Source organism: Theropithecus gelada, chromosome 7b (assembly GCF_003255815.1).
Source record: "Theropithecus gelada isolate Dixy chromosome 7b, Tgel_1.0, whole genome shotgun sequence".
Taxonomy (NCBI): domain Eukaryota; kingdom Metazoa; phylum Chordata; class Mammalia; order Primates; family Cercopithecidae; genus Theropithecus; species Theropithecus gelada.
The window spans coordinates 4,508,551-4,532,474 of record NC_037675.1 but is presented as its reverse complement, the minus strand read 5'-3'; the positions used below and the strand labels follow the sequence as shown (position 1 = coordinate 4,532,474).

Genomic DNA, 23,924 nt, shown 5'->3' with positions numbered 1-23,924 from the left:
CCTTGGCCTCCCAAAGCACTGGGATTACAGGTGAGCCACCATGCCTGGCCAACTCGGAGAGTTTTAAAGCAGGTGTTTTTTAGGTAGAGAAAGTTGCTTTCTTGCTCTTATGTTACAGATAGAATTCCATTCAGTGACTCCTAGTCATGCAGATATTTATTGACCCCCTAATTCTTGGCACTGGGTAAAACAATGAACAAAACAGATCAAGTTCCTGCTTTTGAGGAGCTAATAATCTAGTAGAGCAAGATGGGCAGAAACAAATAAGCAAAGCACGGCAAAAGTCGGGTGTGGATAAATGCACTGAAGGAGACACAACCGTGGCAGGTGGATAGGCAGCCACCGGCGGTCATTGAGGAAACCTTTCTGATAGTGTGAGGCGACACGGAGAGGGCTGCAGGCAGCAGGAACAGCAAATGCAAAGACCCCAAGGCAGGAGTGGGCCTGGAGCTCAAGGAGGCTTGTATTGCTTGGATCTGCGCAGAGAAGATGGGAGTCGTTAGAGGGTCTTGAACCCGGGGGCGCATTACTTTCCTTAGGTCAGTGGTGACTCCGTTAGGTAGTAACTATATTTGGAAAGGAACCCACCTGTATTTCTCCCAGCTGCAGAGGAACTGTGTGAACATTACTAATGACCTGGTTCACAGTGGTCACATTTTTTCCATCCTTGCTCTGTGCCGTTGGACGCTTCTCCCTGCCGCGCCCCTGCTCTCTCTGCCTTCACTCCCACCTGATCACCCTTGGATCTTTCTTCTCCGTCAGAAAGCCCATCTGCTCTCACGTTGAGGGCTCTGAGGTCTCAATTTTATTTTTCTAGTCCTTGACCTTTAACCCTATAAACAGTTCCATACTTCCAGCCATCTAAGAGACAAAATTCAGGCCGGACGCGGTGGCTCATGCCTGTAATCCCAGCACTTTGGGAGACTGAGGCAGGCCGACCACTTGAGGTCAGGAGTTCGAGACCAGCCTGGCCAACGTGGCAAATATAAAAATTTGTCTCTACTAAAAATACAAAAATTTGCTGGGTATGGTAGTGCACGCCTGTAATCCCAGCTACTCTGGAGGCTGAGGCAGGAGAATTGTTTGAACCTGGGAGGCAGAGGTTGCAGTGAGCCAAGATCGCACCACTGCACTCTAGCCTAGGCGACACAGCAAGACTCTGTCTCAAAAAAACACAAAATAAAAAGACAAAATTTATATTCAGTTTTTCTACAACCAAAACGATCCTTCTTCCTCACCATCTGGTTGGACACCTCTCCTGCTGCCTCATTTCTTTCCAAGACTCCACAGTTCGCCCAGTCATACTTTTACCAAGAAAAGCGAGGCGAGGCTGGCAGGAGTGCGTGCTCATCTCTCTTCTGCCACTGATTCCCCTGACACCACCCTCCTCTAGTCCTAGGGACACAGGGGTCCCTCTTAATCAGGCTGGCCACTTTACCACTCCCTGGTCCTCCTTCTACTGGATTTGTGGAGGCTTTTCTCTGCTAATTAACTTTCCCTCATTTCCAGAATTCTCAGTCATGCTTTTTGAAAGCATATGTACTCTCGAGTGTTCCTTACTGCTTACCCATCCTCGACCCACCATGCCCTGGCTTCCACATCTGCTGTTCCATGGAACCTTGAGAATGTCAGTTGCCTCCTGTACATAAATGAGAAATATCCCTGCTGCATCCCTGCATGTCTTCCTAGTCAGCAAAAACTCAAAGCCAAAACAGAATTCATGATCTCATCCATACCCCTGCCCTCATTCCCAATCTGCTCACATCTTCAGTGTCCCCTGTCTCAGTGGGGGGCTCCACCAGTTCCCAGGCCAAAGGCCCCAGAGTTGTTCTTGAGTTCTACTTCCCTGTAGAGTCCACCTGCCTCTCTGTCCCTGTGCTCGTGGCCTCCTGCTGGACTGTTCAGCAGCGTCACAGTGTGCCTCTCCACCTCCAGGTCTGCTCCTTGCACCTCGGGACCCCTTCCCCAAGTCTGTTAGCTATGCTGTCCTAAGAAAAGCTGATACCTCTCTCCCCGACACTGCCCACTCCGCTTCCAGCCTTCCACTGGCATCGTGTCATCCTCTCATCAGTCCCAGCCTCGGGTGCTCTCTGCCTGCTTTTCCAGTTCCATCTCCACCACTAACCAGCCCTCCTAAACTCAACCCTCCCGTGGTCTGAATCCTCACAGTTCTGAGGGCACACCGTGTGGTCTCACACCTCCCTGCTTTTGCCCATGCTGTGAACTTGCCTGAAATCTTTTTCCTGACTAGATCACCTGAATTCTTTAGCCTTGAAACTCAGCTCAGGTGTCCTCCAAGGAAGCCTCCTCAGGTCGGCTGGGCTTCCCTCCATATGGCCTCCCTCCAGGCGCTATCACTGCACTACTGAATTGTATTATGTTGCCAGTTATGTTCCTTATGGCTCAGTCTCTTGAAGCCCAGATGCCAGCGACTGGCCCCTGGGAGGTGCTCTGCTGATGCATGCAGGAGGGAATGAAGTGTCCTCAGTGGGATTCATAACTTCCCTCTGCTCCTGGCTGGTGGCATCTTCTCCCGCATTCTCCTCCACTTCACCCTCACTGCTCTTTTCCTAGGTCACCCCTGGACCACTGCAGGTGGTCCTTCTAATTGGTTCTCCCTGCCTTTCTTTCTGCTCCCTGAGGCCATCCTCCACACTGGAACCACAGTGACATTTCTGAAATGCCATTCTCCAACTTAACCTGGCCTCTCTCTTTCCACAGTCCCTGATCCAGACTCCTGAGAACAGCACATCTTCTCCCTCCTGCCTCTCCCTCCCCATCTGCTGCCCTCCCTCCCCACACTCTGCCCTGACACTTGACACCTGGCCATGCCCAGCTACTCGCAGTTCCATGCACACACTGTGTCAGGGCCATGGCAAACCCGTCCCCTCTACAGCCCATCCTGACATGGACAACTCCTGCTTTTGTGCTCCCGGTGCCACTTGTACCCACTGGTTACACGCATCTCTTCTCAAACCCAGCACAGCGCGATTCCTGCCACGTTGCAGTTACTTGCTTTCCCAGGCTGTCTCTCCTGCCCATCTGTGAACTGCAAGAACAAAGTCCTTTCAGACCTGGCTAGCAGGCCCCTCCCTGGGCCCCCCACTTGAGAGGGCTTCATTCTCAAAGGGAACATACCACCACTGTACACCCGCTAGGCCTAGGGGGTGGCTAGAAAGTCAGCGAGGTGTGGACAGAGCTTGGCCGCACAGGCTGGGATAGCCATGTGCCTGCACTGCAGTGCGGAACAGGACTGGGGGAAGAGAAGGGGGCGTGGACTGAGGGCCAGGCTGCCTCTCCCTGTGCATTCTGGCACAGAACTCCAAGAAGTCTGAGATTTCTACATGTAAATCTGGCCTTGCAGGCTATTATGAGGTATAATTTGTCAGGATAGACACAGAACAAAGTTCATGTAAGGGTTTGTTCATTTGATTTATAAGTTTTAAAAATCGAAACACATGGTATGCAGACCTCCTTTTATACTCTTGCTCCAGGCCTGTACATTTCAGGAGCAGGCCTGACCCCGGACATACTCGCCTGCTTGTTCATCATGGTGCCAGCAGCACGCGGCCTGCTGCCTGGCACACAGTGCCCAGCCCACAGATTGTGATGAATGAGTGGCAACATCTCTTTGTCACTTTATAGTTTATGAAGACTGTAATTTAAAAAATATATCTTGGAAGGTATATTGGAAGGTAGCTAGTTACTCAGAGATACTTTTTCTGGTAGCAAAGATAACTTAGAAGTCTAGCAAAAAGAACTACATAAAGAGAGAGCAGTGCCTCACATTTTGTAGAGTGGTTTATAATTTTCAGAATACTTCTGCATCATAATCTAATCTGGTCTTGACTATTCTAGACCCTAATCTAGTATTCCTGTAATGTGGGCACTGGTAGTCGGTGAGGAAGTGTGTTTCGGAGAGGTTAAGCTGAGCACCCGTGTTCTCAGAATGAGAGAGGCCACACCAGGACCTCCGTGTTTCGTAGCCGATGCTCTTATTTGACAAGGAAAACGTTTCGGCCATGTTTGGTTTCCCAACAGCCAAATACATTGTAGAAAGTCATTCTTAATCTTTCTTTTTTCAGTGCTTTTCCACATAATGGTCAAAACCTAGGCCTCTCACCCTTTTTGGGGACCCTGAACACTGGAGGGTCATTGCCAGATCTAACCAACCTCCACTACTCCACGCCCCTGCCAGCCTCCCTGGACACCACCGACCACCTCTTCGGGAGTATGAGTGTGGGGAATAGTGTGAACAACATCCCAGCTGCTGTGACCCACCTGGGTATAAGAAGCTCCTCTGGTGAGTATCTCCTGCTTAGCAGTGACCTGGTGGCTTCATCATAGGTGGTCCCCACCCATGTGGCGTGTTCAGTGAATCACTGAATGAGAATGACTGCATCTCAGTTAGAGATGATAATGTACCTTGTTTTATCTCCTGACCCTGCGGACATTTTTCTTGGACGTTTCTGTTTCTCCTGGGTTCATGAGTTTGAGGCAGCTCTGCTGAACCTCATTCCCTATCATCCTCACTCGCTCCTCTATCCAGGGACTTGGGGAATAAGACATGGGAGCCAAGAAATAAGCATCCACTCTGCGTTGGCTGAACAGTGTTAGTGGCTCTCATCAACATATGACAGTTTATAATTTAGAGGCCATCTCTCTGGATTCCTCCCATTTTCCATTAGATTTCTAAAGGCAATATTTTGCATTTTAGAAAATTTACAGCGGATATGATGAAAATATTTCTACTTAATATCTGTGTATTAAGTGGAAATCACTCACAGTTCCAGTTAAAGATGCAGCATTAGCTATATAAAGATACTACCCAGAACGAGACTTGGGTGTTACTCTATGGGTTTGCTTGTCCATATTGAAATTATGACTACATTTGTTTGAAGCCTGACACTCTTTTTTTTTTTTTTTTTTGAGATGGGGTCTCACTCTGTCACCCAGGCTACAGTGCAATGACACGATCTCAGCTCGCTGCAGCCTCTGCTTCCCAGGTTCAAGCAATTCTCCTGCCTCAGCGTCCAGAGTAGCTGGGATTACAGGCATGTGCCACGATGCCCAGCTAATTGTTTTTGTATTTTTAGTAGAGACAGGGTTTCACCATGTTGACCAGGCTCACCTCCACCCACCTTGGCCTCCCAAAGTGCTGGGATTACAGGCATGACGGTTTCTGTATTTTCTGTGAACTCCTTAAAATGCTTGGTACACACAGATTTCAAAGATGTTTAAGAGATGCTTAAGCTTTCTTTCTGCATGAATTTGTAAAAGCTCAGTTCACAGCTGTAGCTCTAATTATTATCTGAGCCAGCTGGACCACTGACCTCTTTGTGGACTGGTGAGTGGTAGATTTATGTAGGGCTTTATCATAGACATGTTCCTACCTTTAAAAATATAGCAAGTGAAGTCATCTACATGAATTCTAAAAATACGATAATTTTTTTTTTTTTTTTTTTTTTTTTTTTGAGACGTAGTCTCGCTCTGTCTCCCAGGCTAGAGTGCAGTGGCATGATCTTGGCTCACTGCAACCTCCGCCTCCCAGATTCAAGCAATTCTCCTGCCTCAGCCTCCCTAGTAGCTGGGACTACAGGCGCATGCCGCCATGCCCAGTTAATTTTTTGTATTTTTAGTAGAGACGGGGTCTCGAACTCCTGACTTCAAGTGATCCACCTGCCTTAGCCTACAGGCGTGAGCCACCACCAACATACTCTTGTCAATGTCTAGGGCAGGTGATAATCCTCTTACTCCCAGTGGTGCAGTACAGCCCCTGGCCGTAACACTCCTACCCAGAATTGTGTTGTGGAGCATTTCGTTTGGAAGGGATGCTGAGTGATGGTCTCCAGGTGAAAGGAGTGTTTGCGCCCTTCACTCTGAGATTCATCCATGCAAATCAGAATTCACCACCCAAATGAGAGTGGTCCCCTTCAGGTGGGTCACCTGGAAGTTTCTCTAATGATTGCAGTGATGCTGCCATGGTGCAACACAATCTTAGGTTTGAAGAATTGATTTCAGAGAACACCTTTATTTTTGTTTTTTGGGTTTTTTGAGTCATTTTCGTATCCTTAATAGTAGCAAGTTTTTCATCGACTGAGTCTTGGTTTTGATATTTACACATTTGCTTCATAGGAGAAGCTCTCAAAACCTTTATGCCCAGATTCAGAGTGTGGGCAATTCACGTTCTTGGTGAATCCTCGATGTAGGAAGATATCTAGGGTCCCAGAAGTGAAGCAGCATCAGCACATAGCTCCGCTGGGCCTCAGGGAAGCTGGCGTTTTCTAATGCAGCCTTTGACACTTTGCTTCTAGCTGAAGATCTTATGTTTAGTCACTGGTTGTCTTCTCAAAAAAGCATTATTTCCAGAACATGTCAGAACCGATGTCAGGTTTCTGTATTTTTTTATTATTATTTTTTTTTCTTTTTGAGATGGAGTCTTGCTCTGTCACCCAGGCTGGAGTGCAGTGGTGCGATCTCGGCTCACGGCAAGCTCCGCCTCCTGGGTTCACGCCATTCTCCTGCCTCAGCCTCCCCAGTAGCTGGGACTACAGGTGCCCGCCACCACGGCTGGCTAATTTTTTTTGTATTTTTTTTTTTTTTTTTTTTTTTGAGACGGAGTCTCACTCTGCCGCCCAGGTTGGAGTGCAATGGCCGGATCTCGGCTCACTGCAAGCTCCGCCTCCCGGGTTCACGCCATTCTCCTGCCTCAGCCTCCCGAGTAGCTGGGACTACAGGCGCCCGCCACCGCACCCGGCTAGTTTTTTGTATTTTTTAGTAGAGACGGGGTTTCACCGTGTTAGCCAGGATGGTTTCGATCTCCTGACCTCGTGATCCGCCCGTCTCGGCCTCCCAAAGTACTGGGATTACAGGCTTGAGCCACCGCGCCCGGCCTGTATTTTTTTTTAGTAGAGACGGGGTTTCACTGTGTTAGCCAGGATGGTCTCGATCTCCTGACCTCGTGATCCGCCCGCCTCAGCCTCCCAAAGTGCTGGGATTACAGGCGTGACAGTTTCTATATTTTCTATTGAACTCCTTAAAATGCTTGGTACACACAGATTTCAAAGATGTTTAAGAGATGCTTGAGCTTTCTTTCTGAATGAATTTTTAAAAGCTAAGTTCACAGCTGTAGCTCTAATTATTATCTGAGCCAGCTGGACCACTGACCTCTTTGTGGATTGATGAGTGGTGGATTTATGTAGCGCTTTGTCATAGATATGTTCCTACCTTTAAAAATATAGCAAGTGAAGTCATCTACATGAATTCTAAAAATACGATAATTTTTTTTTTTTTTTTGAAATGGAGTCTCGCTCTGTCTCCCAGGCTACAGTGCAGTGGCGTGATCTTGGCTTACTGCAACCTCCGCCTCCCAGATTCAAGTGATTCTCCTGCCTCAGCCTCCCTAGTAGCTGGGTCTACAGGCGCATGCTGCCACGCCCGGTTAATTTTTTGTATTTTTAGTAGAGACGGGGTTTCGCCATGTTAGCCAGGATCGTCTCGATCTCCTGACCTCGTGATCCACCTGCCTCGGCCTCCCAAAATGCTGGGATTACAGGTGTGAGCCACTGCGCCTGGCCTAGCCAGGCCTAGCCTGTAATCCCAGCATTTTGGGAGGCCGAGGTGGGTGGATCACGAGGTCAGGAGATCAAGACCATCCTGGCTAACACGGTGAAACCCCATCTCTACTAAAAGATACAAAAAAATTAGCCAGGCGTGGTGGCGGGCGCCTGTAGTCCCAGCTACTGGGGAGGCTGGGGCAGGAGAATGGCGTGAACCCGGGAGACAGAGCTTGCAGTGAGCCGAGATCGCGCCACTGCACTCCAGCCTGGGCGACAGAGTGAGACTCAGTCTCAAAAAATAATAACAATAATTATAATAATGATAATAATAATAATTTTGCCAGCTCAAAATGCTGGATTTTTGTCATTTCTTCCTTTCCATAACTTATCAAACACTTAAATTTTTTGTCAACACAAAACAACACATAGTTCTGCTCACCCCAACTGCTGGTACAAGATGGGCTGAAGGTTAAAACATAGGTATTGCCAGTTGAGATACACACAGCAGCAGCAGCCGAATAATTGATTCACTGAGCAAAGCTGCTCCATGCCAGGCCCTGTGCCAGGTGCTGAGGAACCAGCAGGGCATAGGACAGGATCCCCAGCTTCACAGAGCTCATGCCCTAGCAGCCTACGCTGCAAAAATCTCTCTCCCAAACTTCCTTACTCATGATAAAATTCACCCCGTCCCCCAAATAAAGCATCAGCAAAAACTTCCTTTTTGAGTTGGAATAGACTGTGATGAACAATTTCCTGGGAAACAGAAAATCAAAGAGGGACCCTGGGGTGGGAGATACAGGGAAGTGTCCCCTCCTATGACTCCCTAGTGTGCTGAGGGTACTTAAAGACCACCGAGACAGCTCCTCAAGGACCAGGACTCGCCGTGAAAGGATGCTCTCCAAAGGTAGCAGGGGATGCAGGCAGTGTGCTTGGGACAGAGACCTTCAGGGGCTCTAAACAGAGTTTGTTGTACAGACCTAGGGTCCTTTCCCTGGGTCTGGGCCAAGCACCTGGAACATTTGCCTCTGCTACCCCCCGGTTTACCTAGTTTTGCGCACCTAGGAGTTGTTGAGACGATCTCCCCCCTCATGGGAAAACATTGTTCTCATCTTGGTGACCCCGTCTCTGTTAGTGCAGGGGCATCTTTTCCTTGCCATTGGTGCATCGGATGCTGTCCCTGTAGGAGAGCTGTCCAGGAGCTCCTTTACCTACAGAATCATTGTTGCATGTGACAGTAGACAGTTTTCTTTCATTTTTGGAAAACAAAAGATTTGGTCTGAAATTATAAGTAACTTGGGAATTTGTTGTCTTCCAGGTCTCCAGAGTTCTCGGAGTAACCCCTCCATCCAAGCCACGCTCAATAAGACTGTGCTTTCCTCTTCCCTAAATAACCACCCACAGACATCTGTTCCCAATGCATCTGCTCTTCACCCTTCACTCCGTCTATTTTCCCTTAGCAACCCATCTCTTTCCACCACAAACCTGAGTGGCCCGTCTCGGCGTCGGCAGCCTCCCGTCAGTCCTCTCACGCTTTCTCCTGGCCCCGAAGCACATCAAGGTTTCAGCAGACAGCTGTCTTCAACCAGCCCACTGGCCCCATATCCTACCTCCCAGGTAAACACACACAGACAGACTAACCACTACAGTGAAACAGACTGCAAGATATAGGAAGTGCATTCCTCCTCTTTACTATTTTGGGTTACACCCATTATTACAGCAAGTACCCATGAGGCCTCAAGTGCAATCTGTTCACTCTTATATGTGAAATCAGAGCAGAGCAGAAGTGTCAATAATGCAGAATGAATTCATGATTTTCTTTTCTTTTTTTGAGAAAGGGTCTCACTCTGTTGCCCAGGCTGGAGTGCAGTGGCACAATCACGGCTCACTGCAGCCTCACCTCCCGGGCTCAAGCGATCTTCTCACCTTAGTCTTCAGAGTAGCTGGGACCACAGGCATGCATCACCATACCTGACTAATTTTTTGATTTTTTTTTTGTAGAGACAAGATCTCGATATGTTGCCCAAGCTGGTCTCAAATGCCTAGGCTCAAGCTGTCCTCCCAGCGTGGCCTCCCAAAGTGCTGGGATTACAGGCATGAGCCATGGCACCCAGCCTAATTAATGATTTTCTATTAGAATAATAGCAGATTTGCTGTGTTCATTACTCTTTAAGCAAATGTTGACCAATCTACAGTCACTAACTCACAAACTTGGGGTTGAGAGGAACAGTAGGATAAAGAGAATGCCATCCAGATAAATCTAAGGTAACTAAGGGAAACCAGGTTAGGATTTCAAAGTTGGCATGGAAAAATCAGTCATTGACTCTGTAAGTACATTAAGCCATAGGGGAAAGCCAAAGAAAACATTTAATACCTTCCTGAAGCTTTGATAGCGAATTAGACCTCCTCCCTAATTGTCTACAGATTTGAGAAACAATACTTTTATTGTTCATTAAATACTAAGTATATTGAGGATTATATCTTTTATAAGGACGAAAAGAAGTCTGTTGAGAAAGAGGCACATTTAAAAGTCACACACCCATACAAAAAAATGGAAAACTTAGCTGGGTGAGGTGGCACGCGCCTGTAGTCCCAGCTACTCCAGAGTGGAGGTGGGAGGATCGCTTGAGCCCAGGAGGTCGAGGCTGCATTGAGCCAAGATAGCCTCACTGCACTGTAGCCTGGCAACAGAGTGAGACCCTGTCTCAAAAGAAAAGCAAAGCAAAGCCCATTATAGAAACACAGGGGTTGAAACATCCTATAAATTCTATACTCGGAGGTGGTTCTCCTTACCGTAATCATCGAGGAATGTATTTTTAACCTTTGGTCATATCCTCTATCTGTTACAGCATCATTCCTCGCCATAAATTAATAATGATTTAGAAGGAAGAGTTGACAGAACACAACAGAGAGTTAGAGGATCTTGTTATTAGTCACTTTTTACCAATTACTAGCTGTGGCATCTTGATTGTATGAGTAATCTCTTTTGGGCAAGGGTGAAAGGACATTTCATAATTTTTGTTTTTAAGTTTCACTGTATCGCCCAAGCTGGAGCACAGTTGCACGATCATGGCTCCCTGCAGCCTTGAATTCCTGGGCCCAAGCGATCCTCCTGCCTCAGCTGGGATTCTTCAAGTAACTGTGACTACAGGCCCATGTCACCACACCCAGCTAATTTAAAAAATTTTTTTGTAGAAACAGGGTCTCCCTGGGCTGGGTGTGTGCCTCACACCTGTAATCCTAGCACTGTGGGAGTCCAAGGCAGGCAGATCACTTGAGGGCAGGAGTTTGAGACCAGCCTGGTCAACATGACGAAACCCCATCTCTACTAAAAATACAAAAATTACCGGGCATGGTGGCTCACGCCTGTAATCCCACCTACTCGGGATGCTGAGACATGAGAATTGCTTGCACCCTGGAGACGGAAGTTTGCAGTGAGCCAGGATTGCACCACTGCACTCCAGCCTGGGTGACAGAGTTACTCTGTCTCAGTTAAAATTAGAAAAGAAAGAAACAGAGTCTCCCTATGTTTTCCAGGCTGGTCTTAAACTCCTGGGCTCAAGTGATCCTCCCACCTCAGCCTCCCAAAGAGCTGGAATTAGCCAGTGTGCCTTGTGTCAGGCATGAGCCACTGTGCCCTGCCATAATTTTTATTTTTATTTTTTTTAGAGACAGCGTTTCACTCTCAGCCAGGCTCGAGTGCAGTGGCACGATCACAGCTCACTGTAGCCTTGAACTCCCTGAGCTCAGGTGATCCTCCCACCTTAACCTCCCAGGTACCTAGGACTACAGGTGTACACCATCACACCCAACTAATTTTTGTTTTTTTTTTTTTTTGTAGAGATGGAGTTTCACCATATTGCCCAGGCTAGTCCATAATTACTGTTTTCATGGTTCCTATGTTATGGAATTGCCTTTAATTTTATTTTGCAAGATTCTTTTATAAGATCTAAAAGCATTCTTGCTTTTTAGCTACATTTTAAGGAGATTGTCTGGCCAGAGTGTCCCCTTTCAGATGTGTTTTTAATTTGTTTAATATTTATATTTTTTTTTAATGAATGTTGCTGGACACAGTGGTTCTGACTGTAATCCCAGCTACTCAGGAGGCAGAGACTGGAGGATTGCTTGAGGCCCAGAGTTCAAGACCAGCCTTGGCAACATAGTGACACCCTATCTCTTAAAAAAAGGAAATTTTGGAAAGTGAATGTTACTCATGCATGTAGTTTAAAACGTCAAATAGTTCTAAAGGACTTGTTACAGAAAAACAGTGGTCTTTCCCCGTCGTTAGGCATATTTCTCACTGCCTAGAGATGGCTACCGTCAACCATTTTAGTTAATCTCTTTGGTATAACCATGTTGTTATTATTATTATTATTTTTTTTTTTTTTTGAGACAGAGTCTTGCTCTGTCACCCAGACTGGGGTGCAGTGGTGCGATCTCAGCTCACTGAAACCTCCACCTCCCAGGTTCAAGCGATTCTTCTGCCTCAGCTTCCCAAGTAGCTGGGACTAAGGTGTGTGCCACCACGCCTGGCTAATTTTTGTATTTTTAGTAGAGATGTATTTTTCACCATGTTAGCAAGACTGGTTTCGAACTCCTGACCTCAGGCAGTCTACCTGCCTCAGCCTCCCAAAATGCTGAGATTACAGGCATGAGCCACCTTACCTGGCCTAACCATGTTGTTTTATGCATTTTTTGTTCTACAATTTTGGTGTTAGGAATTATCTAATGACATCCTACCAATGAAGGTTAGAATTTAGTTCTCTTTCCACTCTCCCACAAACCCCACCACACACATATGTGCACACACGAGCACACACACACACACACACACACAATTTCCTACCCACCCTCCTCATTTATTATAATTTTGGTTAGAGCAATACTCAATATTTAGTGTTGTTATAGTTACAATGTAGTTAGAGTTGACATATAGTATACCATGAAATAAGAAAATGAGAATTTTTTCCTCCTGGGAGTTAATAAATGTCTGACTTTTTTGTGAGCCTGGTTATCTGCATGTATTTCTGTGTATTACTAATTCAGTCCCCAACTCTCGGAGTTGGGCAGATCTCAGTACATTCAAAAATAAATTCTCTAGTAGCTCTATAGGAAAGAGTGCCTGTGACTTTGTATGACTTTATTATGTCTTTATTTGATCTACCATTTAATTATTATTTGGCTGAATATAGAATTCTAAATTTGAAATAATTTCCCCTTGGAATCGATTGCCTTTTCATTTCTAAGTTGCTATTGAGAAATCCAGTGCCATTCTGACTCTTAACACTTTGCATGGAATCCCCCCCTCCGCCCCAGGCTTGTAAGATCTTTTTGTCCCCCATGTTCTGAAACTTCAAGATAATGTGGCTTGGCGTGAGTCTGCATATTTGGTGGGTTCCTTCAATCTGGAAACTCACAGCCTTCATTTCTGGGAAATGTTAAAGAACATTGAAATAAAGTTTCTTCAGTGATTTCTTCCCTTCAGTTTTCTCTGTTCTCTCTCTGGAACTCTATGAATGTTGACTATCCTGGACTTTTCCTCTAATATCCTTATTTTCTCTCTCTCCTCTTTTCCTTCTCTGTAGTTGCTTCCTTGTTTGTTTTGCTTTGCTTTCTGAAAGAGTGTCTCAGCTTTATCTTCCAACTCTTCTGTTGAGTTTTTCATTTCTGCTCTCAATTTTTAAATTGCTATGAGTTCTTTTTTGTTCTCTCAGTGTTCCTTTTTAACAGCATCATACATATTCCACAGATGCAATATCATATTTTTCTCTCTAAGGTTTTTAGTGGTCATTTTTTTCTAATTTATCTTTATTTTTATAATAAAATTTTTTAATTGCATGAAAAGTAGAGAACATAATACAATAAATCCTCCTATACCCATCATCGAGCCTCAACAATTAACATCTTTTTTTTTTTTTTTGAGATGGAGTCTTGCTCTGTTGCCCAGGCTAGAGTACAGTGGTGTGATCTTGGCTCACTGTAACCTCCGCCATCCAGGTTCAAACCATTCTCCTGTCTTCAGCCTTCCAAATAACTGGGACTACAGGTCCACGCCACCACACCTGGCTAATTTTTGTAGAGATGGGGTTTCACCATGTTGGCCAGGCTGGTCTCGAACTCCTGACCTCAGGTTATCTACTCGCCTCAGCCTCCCAAAGTCTGAGATTACAGGCGTGAGCCACCATGCCAGCTTTGTTATCTTGTTTCATCCATACCCTGCTTTTAAAAATTGCAAATATTTCAATATGTGTCTCTAATAGATAAGGATTTTCTTAGTAGCCTAAATATTGTCATGCTGATTTTGTTTTTTCACAACTACTTCTTCCTGCACACATCTTTCCAAGATTGTGTGTGTCTGCTTTGGCTTCTGACTTTCATGGCAGATAGTTTCCTCGGGGCCTGGTGATCTTTGGTGCTCTGCTCACGTTTAAGAACAGGACACTGAGGGGCTGTCTCCTTGCAGCGCTACGCTAGAGCAGAGTACGAGTCTGAGGCGAAGGGAGTCATGGCGGGACAAGCATTTAGAAAGTTTCTTCCACTCTTTGACCGAGTATTGGTTGGAAGGAGTGCTGCTGAAACTGTAACCAAAGGAGGCATTATGCTTCCAGAAAAATCACAAGGAAAAGTATTGCAAGCAACAATTGTCGCTGTTGGATCGGGTTATCTAAAGGAAAGGGTGGAGAGATTCAGCCAGTTAGCATGAAAGTTGGAGATAAAGTTCTTCTCCTAGAATATGGAGGCACCAAAATAGTTCTAGATGACAAGGATTATTTCCTATTCAGAGACGGTGACATTCTTGGAAAGTACATAGACTGAAATAAGTCACTATTGAAATGGCATCAATGTGAAGCTGCCCATTCCACTGAAGTTCTGAAATCTTTCATCATGTAAATAATTTCCATATTTCTCTTTTATAATAAACTAGTGATAACTAATGACATCCAGTGTCTCCAAAATTGTTTCCTTGTACTAATATAAACATTTCCAAATAAAAATATGTAAATGAGAAAAAAAAAAGAAAACAGGACACTGAGAAGCTGGCGGCAGCTCTGTGTATGTGGGAGGCCTGCTGAGTGTGGTCTTCATTGTAGAATGATCTAGCTTGGTCATTTCCTTGGGAAATTTCTGGTGTCATAAGTTTTATGATCTTCTCTGGCCAGGCGCGGTGGTTCACACCTGTAATCTCAGCACTTTGGGAGGCCAAGATGGGAGGATCACCTGAGGTTAGGAGTTCTAGACCAGCCTGGCCAACATGGTGAAACCCCGTCTCTACTAAAAATACAAAAATTAGCCAGGCGTGTTAGCATGCTCCTGTAATTTCAGCTACTCGGGAGACTGAGGCAGGAGAATTGCTTGAACCCAGGAGGTGGAGATTGCAGTAAGCCAAGATCGTGCCACTGCACTCCAGCTTGGGTGACCGAGCAAGACTCTGTCTCCAAAAAAAAAGATTTTCTCTCTCAGTCCTTGTCAGGTTCCCTAAAGGACACTCTTCCAGCGTCCCACCTCGGCATATCTGGATTCCAGCATCCTGAGAGCCAGGTTGGGAAAGAAAGGTGGAGATCTTAAGATTTGATCATGAAATTGCTTCTAAACCCTGTGTTTTCAGTAAAGTGCCTCACCTTCTAATATCCAGAGTCCCTTAGTTTTATTCTCTCAGGAGTGGAGCCTTCCAGTCTCCTGGCAGGCGGCAGGGTGGTGGGGGCCAGTGTGCAGAAGCACACTCAAGGCAAGGGCTCTGCAGGTCCGACTGCCCCTTACACAAACTTTGACCAGAACCTCCTGGTTTTAGCTTCAGCCCTTGCTCCCTGCTGTCCCCAATCCCAGAGCCCTGTGGGGATTTAGTGCTGTAAATGAGATTGCCTACTGGTTTTTCCTCACTGCCAGCTTAGCATTGGGTTTTCTCAGTTCTGCTAAGCCAGTTACCATTTGGCCATCTGCTTCTCATTTTCTAGCTTTTGTTGCCATTTTCTTCTCTCCCGTTATCTTTGTCCTCATGTTGTTTGTTATCATTTCGTGTTCTGTGTTATTGTTTAGTGTTATTTATTAATGCTTATTGCTGGTTAATGTTGTTGTAGTGTCTTAACAGGGTTTGGGGAGATGGCAGAGCTAAGGGCCTTTTTCAATCTTCCACTTTTAACCAGAAGACATGGCTATAAAAAAACAAAACCAAACATGATTTTCACAGAGAAAACTGAAAGGAAATTGGTTAAATTGACTGTTTTCTTGTTTAGTTCTTTTAAGACAATAGAACTTGTCATTGAATGGAACCTGCTTTGTAGGGAAGTAAAATTTGAGATATACTTTAAAGGAAGAGAAACGGGCTTCTCACAGCATTGCACAGGACACCGCGGTGAGGAAAATCTCAGGCTTCCTCTCACTCTGACATTTCCTAATCCTAAAGGACTTAACACTAGAAACGCAGAAGCTTGTTAGTGGCTTTGTGTGTTTGTTTTGCAGATGGTGTCCTCAGACCGAAGCCAACTTTCCTTCCTGCCCACAGAAGCTCAAGCCCAGGTGTCCCCGCCACCCCCTTACCCTGCGCCCCAGGAGCTCACCCAGCCCCTCCTGCAGCAGCCCCGCACCCCTGAGGCCCCTGCCCAGCAGCCCCAGGCAGCCTCCTCACTGCCACAGTCAGACTTTCAGCTTCTCCCAGCCCAGGTGAGTCCTGGCAGCAGCGTTGGTGCGGAGGGAATGCTTGTTTTGCTCTGAGTTCCAAGCTAAATGGTCACCTCCTTACTCTCTGAAGGGCTCATCTTTGACCAACTTCTTCCCAGATGTGGGTTTTGACCAGCAGTCCATGAGGCCAGGCCCTGCCTTTCCTCAACAGGTGGGTGGATCACCCCTGCCTTCCCCTCCCTTGGTGCGTAAACTGTACCATTTAAGTTGTTCATTGTGTAGAACTCAGAACCAAGCAGACCAGACATGCCACTTCCCTGGTTCTGGATGTGTTCTGTGGCTAGAAGGGCCTTTCATCTTCTTTGGCCCTAAAACGCTGGCTTTGGCTGTGTTATTTAGTATCAGGCTTCAGCAGAGGAACTATTGGAATAATTGGCAGGAGACTTTTGATGACACTCTCGTTGTAGAACTGTAAAATCATGAACACTGGAAGGGACACAGCACCCGCCTCCTCAGTGCCCTCATGTTGAAACTGAGGCATAGGGAGGGCGGCACCTGCTCTCTCCACAGGGTCAGAAGGTGGCGCCACATTTTGCCTGCACCCAGGCTGGTGCACCTAGCACAGCGTGCGGCCTCCTGGGGAGAGCTCAGTCCTGGGCAGTAGGGGAGCTTCTTCTGTAAGGTATTTTCAACTGGGCCACTTGCTTTTACAGTTTAGTTTCTCCCTAACTTGACTATTTTTAATATTCCTAGATTTTATGGTATTCAATAGTATTCAATAAGTATGGACTGGACCCTCCGATGGATTAAGGAGTGGAAGAAGGGTTGAACAGTTTCCAGAACTTTTTTTTTTTTTTTTTTTTATCGCCCAGGCTGGAGTGCAGTGGCATGATCTCGGCTCACTGCAACCTCCACCTCCTGGGTTCAAGCGATTCTCATGTCTCAGACTCCTGAGTAATTGGGGTTACAGGCGTGCACCCCTACGCCCAGCTAATTTTTGTATTTTTAGTAGAGACAGGTTTCACAATGTTGACCAGGCTGGTCTTGAACTCCTGACCTCAAGTGATCCACCCGCCTTGGCCTCCCAAAGTGCTGGGATTACAGGTGTGAGCCACTGTGCCCGGCCAAGAACTTAATAATAATAAAATAAATTAAGATAGCTGTTTCCTAAGTAGGCCACAGATGAAGCTTTGTGGCAAGAACCAATCCTCCTTGCCTCCCTATTTTCTAAAGAGCCATTTTAGTCTAGATGGGAATCAGTGTCTCCCTGAAAAATGATGGAAACTTCTTCTTTTGAGACATTTTTTTAAATGACTTAGAAAATTAATTTCAGGAAAGGAACCTAAAATTGGCCACAGTTATAACCAGTCCTCATAGAGGCTTTCTCATAGGGAGAAGCTTGCCTGAGTTTCCTCCTTCTGAGTGCAAAAAGGAAAGGCTTCCACTTTCTCAGTTTTCTAGAAACCAGGGAATAGGTCAGGCGCAGTGGCTCACGCCCATAATCCCAGCACTTTGGGAGGCCGAGGCAGGTGGCTTGCTTAAACTCAGGAGTTTGAGACCAGCCTGGGTAAAATACAGCAAGACCCTGTCTCTACAAAAAATACAAAAATTAGCCAGGCATGGTGGCGTGTGGTCCCAGCTATTTGGGAGGCTGAGGTGGATGGATCGCTTGAGCCTGGGAGGTGGAGGTTTCAGTGAGCCGAGATGGCACCACTGCACTCCAGCCTGGGCAACAGAGACCCTATCTTTAAAGAAAAAAGAGGAAGAAAGAAACCAAGGAAGAAAAGAGTCCATACTTTCTTGGTTATAGACAGAGCCTTTGAAGGGTTCCCATAGAAGGCAGTTTACAAAGGCCTTGGTGAGGCTGAGGAGACATGTCTGAGGGGCCACAGAAACCATGACCACTGGTATCTGTTGGGATGGTGTAGTGGGCTGGGGAAAAGTCACCGCGCTGTGGGCCTCAGGGGCCCCTCCTCCACCCCAGCATCTGCCTGCCTGACAAGAATATCGTACATACATCACCACAAGAGCAAAGCACTTTGGGATCCTGGAAAGAAGGGAATATGTATTAGTTTGCAAATCAAGTTTTGCTCTGGGAGCACATTGCAATACTCGCTTCCTCCTTGGAAGCAGAGGTGTGGCCTTCCTCACGTGACCTTTGATGCTTCCAGGTGCCTCTAGTGCAACAAGGTTCCCGAGAACTGCAGGACTCTTTTCATTTGAGACCAAGCCCATATTCCAACTGCGGGAGTTTCCCAAACACCATCCTGACAGGTGAGTGAGCCACCCCTCAGCTTCTTTACTGCTTTTATTTTGTTGTGTGTTTAGGTACCTTCATAAGATAGTTTAAACAACATAATATTATATAAAGCAAAAAGCGAACGTTGCCTGGGTCAACTTGACTCTTTGAGATGCAGGTGTCCAGCCTCAGAGACCGTGACGCAGGGCGGTGGGCCTGGTAGTCAAAGCCTTTTCTGAAAGATTTTGTCTGGCTGGGCGCGGTGGCTCACACCTGTAACCCCAGCACTTTGGGAGGCCGAGGCGGGCGGATCATGAGGTCAGGAGATCAACACCATCCTGGCTAACACAGTGAAACCCCGTTTCTACTAAAAAATACAAAAAAAAAAATTAGCCGGTGTGGTGGCGGGCACCTGTAGTCCCAGCTACTCGGGAGGCTGAGGCAGGAGAATGGCGTGAGCCCGGGAGGTGGAGCTTGCAGTGAGCCGAGATAGTGCCACTGTACTCCAGCCTGGGCGACAGAGCTAGACTCTGTTTCAAAAAAAGAGAAAGATTTCATCTTAGGTGACTGATGACTGTTCAAAAGGAAAAAAAACCTGCAAAAATTGGGAGTTGTGCAACTGACTGACAAGAATGTAGACTCCAGGGCAAGAACTGTGGGCCTAGGGGTGGTCAGGACGTGTGGGATGGCAGTTTAGGGGACCGTCATCAGCTGGGTTTGCTTAGTAGCCTGGAGCCTTCATGCCTCCTAAGCGTACTGTTTTCCTCTCTGGCCACCCCTTTCAGAAGACTCCAGCACCAGCCTGTTCAAAGACCTCAACAGTGCGCTGGCAGGCCTGCCCGAGGTCAGCCTGAACGTGGACACTCCATTTCCACTGGAAGAGGAGCTGCAGATTGAACCCCTGAGCCTGGACGGACTCAACATGTTAAGTGACTCCAGCATGGGCCTGCTGGACCCCTCTGTTGAAGAGACGTTTCGAGCTGACAGACTGTGAACAGAAGGCAGTGGAACAGAAGAATGTTTTTCTGCAACAGCCAAAATAGAATGGAATAGAATGGAGCCAGCTGACTGCCGGCTTTCGTTATCTTGACATAGAAGGAACCAATGCCACGGCTCCAGGCTTTCAGACGAGGTCCCATCTCAGACACTGTGGCTTCCTCCAGATCACACAGCTATGTACTGCCTCTCCAGCCTGTGGCCAAAGTGGTGTTGCAGCAGGCAGGCTGCTTGGAGCTTCCCATGAACTGGAAAGCTCATCTCCATTGCATCTTTTTCTTGGCCTTCCAGTCCATCCATGTGTGAGAGTAGGAAATATCGTGTCACTGGAGGCCTCCGTGGCATTGTGTAGTGCTCAGAACCACTGATCTCCGGCTGCACCGAAGGCGGGTCCGGAGTGGGAGGCTCAGCCTGGAGCGGTGGCCCCGGAGAGGGCACCTCGATGCCTGCTCTGACCTGACCCGGAGGGCGAGGCCCTCCAGCAGGGGACATTCCCAGGCTGAGCGGACCCCACAGCTCTCTCCCATGCCTGATTTACGACATGAAGAAGTTTTTGCCACAAGTCCGAGAGCAGGCTTGAGTTAGGCAGACTGAAGGCTAATTTTCATTTTCTCCCAGTTGGTTTCTGCTGCTTCAGAAAAGTAAACCTTTTCCTTATGGACCAGAGGAAGAGGAAGACCATTTTATCAGTCACTGAAAAGAGTCCCCTGGCACTGATGAGCCTGAAGAGAACTATGCTCCTTCTTGGGGGGTGGGGAAGGAAGACAGGGACTGCAGCTATCTCACACTCAGTGGCCTCCAGACAAACTCCGGACAAGCACAGACCTCCCCACTAAAAGCAGCTGGAGGAGCTGTGGCTCTGTGGGCTGGGAGTTTAATGTCACCCCCCCCCCCCAGACCGTAAGCTCCTTGAGGGCAGGGACAGTGCCTTATTCATTGTTGAACCCATAGCACCTAACACGTGCGTGGCAGCACACTCGTGTGCTGGCGTGAGTGCTGCAGAAAAGCGTGTGCAGTGCATGATGAATGACTGCGTCCGCCATGCTGTAAGGCAGGCTCATCTGTAGCTATCCCCCTTCCCTGCCAAATCTTCTCAGAGCTTTAGCTTTTCTAGCACTCGTGCCTATGGTGAAGCATGCACTTTAATATGCTTTTAACACTAGGTGACCAAATCACAGTGAAGCCGGGCACTGCATTCTCCTTGGGCTGTGCTCCATGCAGGTGGGTGGGAGCTGTCTTCTGAGTACACCCGAAAGGGCTGAGCAGGTGAGGGCCCTGAGGGACCCTGTCTGGGCCCCACCCAGGAAGATCTTCCCTCTCAGATCCATGTTTGGCTCTAAATTGCTTCAAGTAGAGATTCATTCTTTGAGGTTGAAAAAATAGTTTATAGTAAAACGAAGGCCTAATCATGGAACCATCATTAGTCATTAATACCCTCTCATAAAATAGATGGACCAGATTTCAACCACCGCCTGCCTCCTCTAACTTAGGTGAAGCCAGTAGGTTTGAAGGGGGCAGAGCACTGCAGGGGAGGGATCTAGGCTGTGAGAGGACAGGGTAGAGAGGAGGAGAACCCTGAAGGAGAGACGAAAGATGCCAGGATTTTTGCTTGGACAGCCATTGCCCTTCCAGGAGACCCTAGAGTGTATTGAGGGTCGCTGGACTGCTCCACCCAGAGGAGCAAGGCTGTACAATGAGGGTCTGAATCTGGCACACCTGTCCCTTATGTAAAAGGAGTCATCGTCACAAGACCCTGAGCTGGTTAGCCTCTCCAGACCTCATTCCATTTCTATCTTCTGACCTTGCCTCTAATCTTTAAAATAACCCTCATGGGGTGCCCCTCCACCTTCCTCTGGAATCTGTTTCACATTTGCCCCAAATCTTTGCTGTGGAATTGGGAAATCAAACCAGAGTTCTCCTCGCCTGATTTCTAGCTCAGGAAGGGCCTGCTGGCCTGCCCTTGCCAGCCCTGTTCTCAGTTACACTTTCAGATCCCTTTGTGCTCAAGACCTCAGAGGGGAGACTTTCTGTTAAAGAGCCTTTAGTCGCAATGCTACCCAGCTCCCCAGTGTGCCAAAAAAAGCCAGCTCCTGTGTCAAAGGGCTCCCAAACCTGATCTCACTCCCAACAGGGGATGGTGCTGATATTATAAGAGTTGTGTTTTTATAAAACAGTTCTCAGCATAGTCCACTTTTCACATAGTGCCTTACCCGTGGGTATCATCATATCAGGGTCCCAGTTCAGTTTGTCTGCACAGCAGCCACCCTGCCTGGCAACAGGAGACCCCAAGACCTACACAGTGAACCCCACTGCCCCACAGGGGTTCTCCAGGTGACTTGTGAAAACAGGCCTCCAAGGGAAGGGATTTATTTGGGGGCGTATACTAGGGGCAATATGGTTTAGCACTGAATTCAATTTGTCCTTAGGTCTATGAGTGCAGTCTTTCCTTGTGAAAGGTTTTGGGCATTGTACAACCCACTCTGCCTAGAAGGTATGGAGGACTCACCACGGGCAGGGTCGCCCTGGCCTGCAGCACGTGAGCCTGCACTCACTGTGGCCTTTGTAACAAAACCAGTTGTGGTCCTCAGCATTTGAAGCAGCTGCATACTTCAGAGTAAACTATTTTTCAATATTTAGTTTTGTCACAAGAAATCGATCATTGTACTACTCTCACTTATAGCAGTTAAACAGCATAGAACTAAAAACCTGTCTGCATTTCCATTTTTTCTTTCTGTATGGTTGTGGGTTTTAGGACATAGAGTGTTAGAAGGGTTTCTTGATCATGTCATGAATTCTCCTTTGTCCTGTTTCTCCTGTTTCATTTCTTCTCCGCCTGCTGTATATTACCTGAGCTGGTGTTGTATCTTCAAGTCCATATGCGTATTTGCAGACCTTTCCATTCCCCCTCTTGTTGGCTCTTCTGATTTATGCACAGATGGTTCCCAGCATGTGTCCAGTGCTTCGTGGATGGGACCATCCCAGCAACTAATCAGACTTCCTGCCAGTGTCCTGACCCCCAGGGCACCCTGTTCAACCATATTTAAAGATTGGAATTTGTATAAAGTTGCTTCCAAGTTTTATAATGCATCATTTTACATCGTTCGTAATTAAAAGCAGCACAATGAGGTTGTCTCTGCATTTGGTGGTGTTTTTCTTCACTTGGGTGAGGGGTTGATGGGGAGCCTTGCTCTCACCGCCTCCTGCACAGCTCAGCCTGCAGCTGGGATTTGGGGCCTGGGCAAGGCAGGCCCTGCACCAGCCGTGGGTCAGGCCTTCCTGTTATACATGGAGGGGCACTCAGTTCCCTTAGCTGGAGGCAGCTCAGTCTCCTGCCCCCGCAGCCAGCACCCCTCCACACGTCTGCCCACCGCCCTTCCTCCACCAGATGCTCCGTCCTGGGTTGGCCTCTAGCCCTGTCCCTTCCCCAGACCCCCATCCCCGCAGGGTTCAACGCGAACAGCCACATCCAGCGCTTGTCATAAAGGTGACTGTCTCCTGAAATCTTACTTGGAAATCCTGTCTCTGATTGTAACTTCCTGAGACCCCATTTCCACTCTGGTCCGCACACACGCTGTTCTTTGACCCCACTGAGAATTCTTCCCTGTCCCCTCTTCTCAGCCTGCCCATCCTCTCCTAGCTTTCCTTGCTTCTGCCCGGGCCCACCTGGCTTGTGGCCTACGTGACACCCACAGGCCCCTTCTCCTGCCACCACACCACTCTTCCTCCTCAAGACCTGCCACCACATCACTCAGGCTGAGCTTTCTGTTGCTGGGAGCCTTGTGGGAAGAACCAGCACTTCCAGGCTGTGCTGACCCAGCCCTCTCCTGCCGCATGGGGCACCCACGCCCTTCTCTCCTCAAGACTCCATCAGACCACATGAGGGCTTCTTGCCTCCTAGCCAGGCCACCTGGGCCAGCTCCCTCCATGTCCCACCTGCTCCCCATTCTGTCCCATAACCCGTCACGCCTTCCCCAGCGTCCCTCTGCCTTACGAGGTCCCATTTCCACATCAATCTGACCTTCCCCAAGGACTTGCTGATGTTCTGGGGCCTTCTACTTAGCCCTCTCTGATGGCGCCTCCCCATCAGCCTGTGAAGATGCCCAGTCTCCTTCCTCAGAACAGAAAACACCCCTTTCCCCACCAGCTAACCCTCATGCCACAGCCCTGTGTCCTGCCTCTCCTGGAGGAGCGCTCCTGCTCAGCTCCCTTCCGCCTGCAGCCCCAGGGAGCCCTCCAGGATTCCCTACTCTCCTGCCTCTGTCCAAGGCCCTCTGATGTCAGCTGCATCCCTGAAGCCCTTCGGCCACTCCCTCCCTCCAAAATCCTCTCTGGCTCCAGTAAGGCTTTTCTCCATATTCTACCACCCAGGCTATGCCTGTCTCCTATCATCCTCCCCCTCCACCATCCTCTGCTTTCCATCAACCGTCCCAAACCACCTTCTCCAGCCCTCCAAGCCTCCTCCACACCCCTTCTGCTCACCCCTCTTCCTCCTCACCCCTCCTCCTTCTCCATACCCC

General features: G+C 47.8%; 1 protein-coding gene and 1 pseudogene across 3 annotated transcripts in view; both read left to right on the top strand.

Moving 5' to 3' along the window:
- CRTC3 (CREB regulated transcription coactivator 3) overlaps window positions 1–22,545 on the top strand; it is a 118,408-nt gene extending 95,863 nt beyond the window's left edge. The window contains exons 10-15 of one of the 2 annotated variants that reach the window (XM_025392553.1): window positions 4,086–4,303; window positions 8,875–9,173; window positions 16,014–16,214; window positions 16,303–16,383; window positions 18,344–18,446; window positions 19,200–22,545. In XM_025392553.1, coding sequence (XP_025248338.1) covers window positions 4,086–4,303; window positions 8,875–9,173; window positions 16,014–16,214; window positions 16,303–16,383; window positions 18,344–18,446; window positions 19,200–19,405 — 1,108 coding nt within the window. In that variant the 3' untranslated portion in view covers window positions 19,406–22,545. Of the gene's footprint in view, window positions 1–4,085; window positions 4,304–8,874; window positions 9,174–16,013; window positions 16,215–16,302; window positions 16,384–18,343; window positions 18,447–19,196 lie in introns of both variants that reach the window. The other variant, XM_025392552.1, reaches the window with a different exon arrangement.
- Window positions 14,062–14,563, top strand: LOC112629073 (annotated as a pseudogene). Its single transcript, XR_003120520.1, has one exon. The product of XR_003120520.1 is annotated as a 10 kDa heat shock protein, mitochondrial pseudogene (transcript).
- Window positions 22,546–23,924: the final 1,379 nt, after the last annotated feature.